At 30.1% G+C, this 3,429-nt stretch overlaps 1 protein-coding gene across 1 annotated transcript; it reads right to left on the reverse strand.

Moving 5' to 3' along the window:
• Window positions 1–495: 495 nt before the first annotated feature.
• LOC108574946 (uncharacterized protein C19orf47) lies at window positions 496–1,935 on the reverse strand. Its single transcript, XM_017937620.1, has 3 exons — window positions 1,845–1,935; window positions 717–1,769; window positions 496–638 (listed from the first exon to the last, which is right to left on the reverse strand). The coding sequence occupies exons 1-3, from the start codon at window positions 1,861–1,863 to the stop codon at window positions 496–498; spliced, it is 1,215 nt and encodes a 404-aa protein (XP_017793109.1). The 5' UTR covers window positions 1,864–1,935.
• Window positions 1,936–3,429: the final 1,494 nt, after the last annotated feature.

A 3,429-nucleotide genomic window follows, 5' to 3' on the forward strand; every position in this document is an offset into this window, starting at 1 on the left:
GTAAATTATTTTGTATAAAACTTTGTTATTCATCAATAATAAACAATCTATTAATATTAATTCTTTATACTTCTTAACAGTTAAATTTTGTATTTCTTTTTACTTACATTGCACAATGATATTAAATCAATGTACCATACGTTTTCTCATAGAACAAGAAAATATAATTTTTGTACACTTTTTTAAATAAAAAGTTGAATAAATGTATAATGTTAATATAGAAATTGTAATTCATGATTTAACCATAGAAGTATCATAAAGTATTACAATACCTGTTATATGAAATTAAATATCTAATTTATAATACACAAAATAATATCAACAATTAAGTTTCCTCAAAGAATTTCCATATTTGGTTTTTCTTTTAATTTACATAATTTAATTATCATTCTCTCTTGCATTTTTACATCTATGCAGTAGGAAACTATTTAACTTTGTACAAAGAATTCCTGATCACAAACATACATAGAAGACAAAATTAATGTAAGCAATTTCTCAAATTCCAAGACGACTAAAAACGTCCGGTTTCTTTACGTGTGCTATTGTCGTGACTCTATCGAAAGTTACTTGTTTAGCACCGTTTGTTTTAATTACTCCTAAACGAGCTTTTGCTGGTATGGAAGTCAGTCTCTCTGAAGCTGAAAAAAAAGTACTGCTTAATATTAAAGGAAGATCATAGATATGTAGAATAATGTTGTTAATATTACATTATATACCTAATTTGCCAGATGAAATATTGGTTTGTATTCTGTTATCTCTTGAAGGTGTATTGTTAAATGAAATTCTTTTAGTTGTTTTCACTAATTGTGTAACATTATTTGACATAACCTTTCTACTTGCTTCTTGATCAGCTCGCATTGTTCCCACATTTTTTGATACAATTTTATTCGTTGTAAGAATTGAAGTTCTTGTGTTAGCACTTTTAGTTTTTAATATTCCTGTGCTATTGGTTCCATTTTTTAATATACTTACTTGAGTTGAGTTATCCTTTTTGGCATCTTTATCTCCTAATCGATTAAAGACACTTACAGATCTTTTGAAAACATCTTTTCCTAATCCAGTGATGTTAAATGTTGGTGAGGTTTCAGCTGGATTTGTTGTACTTGTTACAGAACTATCGCCCAACCTATCAAATACAGTCCTTTTTTGCTCTGCAGACTTTTTAAGAATTTGTTGACTTCTAGATGTAGATCCTTTTGGAAGAATTACAGTGTATCCTACTTTATCATCTTTATTATCAAGTGATTTCACCTTTTTAGGTGATTCCTTCCACTGATCGTCATTGTTACTGTCAAATTCATCATCTTCTAATTTTCTCTTAAGAATAGTTTGTTTCTTTTGATTAGCAAGGTTTGTAATTATTTCATTAGATGTTGACACTAATTTCTTAACAGTAACAGCTTTCTTTATTGAACTTGTTGGAACTTTAATAACTTTTTTTGTAGTTACTGCATCAGATTTAAGTTTAGAAGTAATTGCTTTAGTAGGTGCCTTAATTGCTACTTTTTGAACTATTGGTTTAGGTGTTCCAACATTGTCTTCTGTATCAACTAAGAATCTTTCACATGTTGTTTCTTCAACCACTTTCTTTGCATATCTTAAAATAGCAATCATGTCTCCCATTAAAGTAATTCCCATTTCTTTGAGACTAGGTTTGTCTAAATCAGGTAACATGTCTGGTTTTATACGATTATTGGAAAACACAACCGCATGCTTTGTAGCTACATCTTGTGGAAATCCAGCTCCTTTAAAAAATTTTACCCAATATGCTATAAAAGAATTTATAATAAATAACGTTGGCACAGAAATAAAAGATTAGTTAAATTAGAGGGAATCCTAAATACCTGATAACGAGGATGCCATTTTACCGGTTAGGTTATTTTTATTATTTTATTCGACAAAACTTCACAAATAACTTCTTATGATAAATATAGATTGTTCACACAAAAATTAACGATACTGTGTCACATATTTTACAAAATTTATCATTTCTTACACAATTTCACTTAAAATAAAAGATATTTTTTTAACGAGCACACGGTACTGTCTCAAGTATAGAAATGGTAAAAATGTTTGACGACACTTTTTCAGAAAACTATCACAGAATATAGTTAAAAAGTAATAATAAATATTGGCATTCCATTGCTTGAAACTTCAGTTCTACTCACGTCCATTCCTCCATATATCTATATGTATACAAAAGTAAATATATAAATGAAATTGGAGTGATCAGACAAAGTCTACAAAAAAATCGCATGTGGCGACATCATCGATAAACATGTGTATTTATGATAATTGACAGTTTTCGCTTGTGAATGATTCAAGTTTATTCTTAAATTCTAACAACGTTAGAAAAACACAATATTTTATAAAGGAGATATTTGAATTTTATAAAAATTTCAATACTCATTAATCTCATATGTCGTGCTATAGAAATTCGAGCGATGTAATTGAAAAGCTAAATTTATTAATTTATTAATTTATTATTTAAAAATTGCTTGTTACATGTTTTAAAATAAAGTTAGTAATAAGTTTGAAATCAATAAGAAATAGTTAAGTTTGATTAAAGCAATTGTTGCCGTTCTAGGTATAAAATGTTTATGCCTGTATGTCCGTGAAGTCTCGGAGGAATGGAGTTACCCTCGTTGTTTTGGGAATTTCGCGCGGATTACCGTACTATTTTTATCGTGTGTGGGTGAATCAGGTGTCTTAGTCGTCTTTGATACTATTTTCGATATCTTCGTATTCTCTAAGCTGTTTGCTGGGCGAGATTCGTACTCGAAAGAAGAACGGAGGTTAGTTTCGGCGGATGTATTGGGGTATGTACTTTAGTTCTCTATGTAACCGAATATTACACGGTTTGAAGCAAGCTGAAGAGTACAAGATCTGCTGGATTACAAAAACCTAATGGAAACGCTTTGTTCATGTATAATGAATATTCGTTTAAGCGAAATATTTCATTTATTAAGTTTCATACTTTCTATTTTAATTCGCTATGCATATTATTGGAATAAAAACAGTTTATCAGTAGTAAAACCACATAGTTGGAAATCACTGGAGGTCCTTTTTTAAGTTAATTTTCAAATAGAATTTTCCTAACTCATTCACGAACTCAAGTTACAGACAGATTTTAAACCAACGTGAGCATTCAGATGAATTGGGTTTTATTATTGCGCTCACATATGTTGTAGTTGATTGTGCGATTAACATACTTATTCGAAACAATAGGTCATACTTCTTATACATGACATTTACATTGAGAAAAAGGATTGTAATAGCGACATGTTACGTTAACTAGCCGAATGAAGTTTTCGATTTGTGCCATTCTTGCGTATACATAATTGGAGTACCTAACTGGAAGCTTGCAATTCGCGGGGGTTAGATACGGAAGCTGTTGCATGGGAACGGGATCTTTAGGAGGGTGACGGG

Source organism: Habropoda laboriosa, unplaced genomic scaffold (genome assembly GCF_001263275.1).
Source record: "Habropoda laboriosa isolate 0110345459 unplaced genomic scaffold, ASM126327v1 scaffold210, whole genome shotgun sequence".
NCBI lineage: Eukaryota > Metazoa > Arthropoda > Insecta > Hymenoptera > Apidae > Habropoda > Habropoda laboriosa.

Bases quoted from the DNA above. Each gene is read 5' to 3' on its own strand.
- LOC108574946 (XM_017937620.1), bottom strand. The intron at 639-716 runs GTATATAATGTA...CTTTTTTTTCAG, and splicing joins TATTTCATCTGGCAAATTAG to CTTCAGAGAGACTGACTTCC.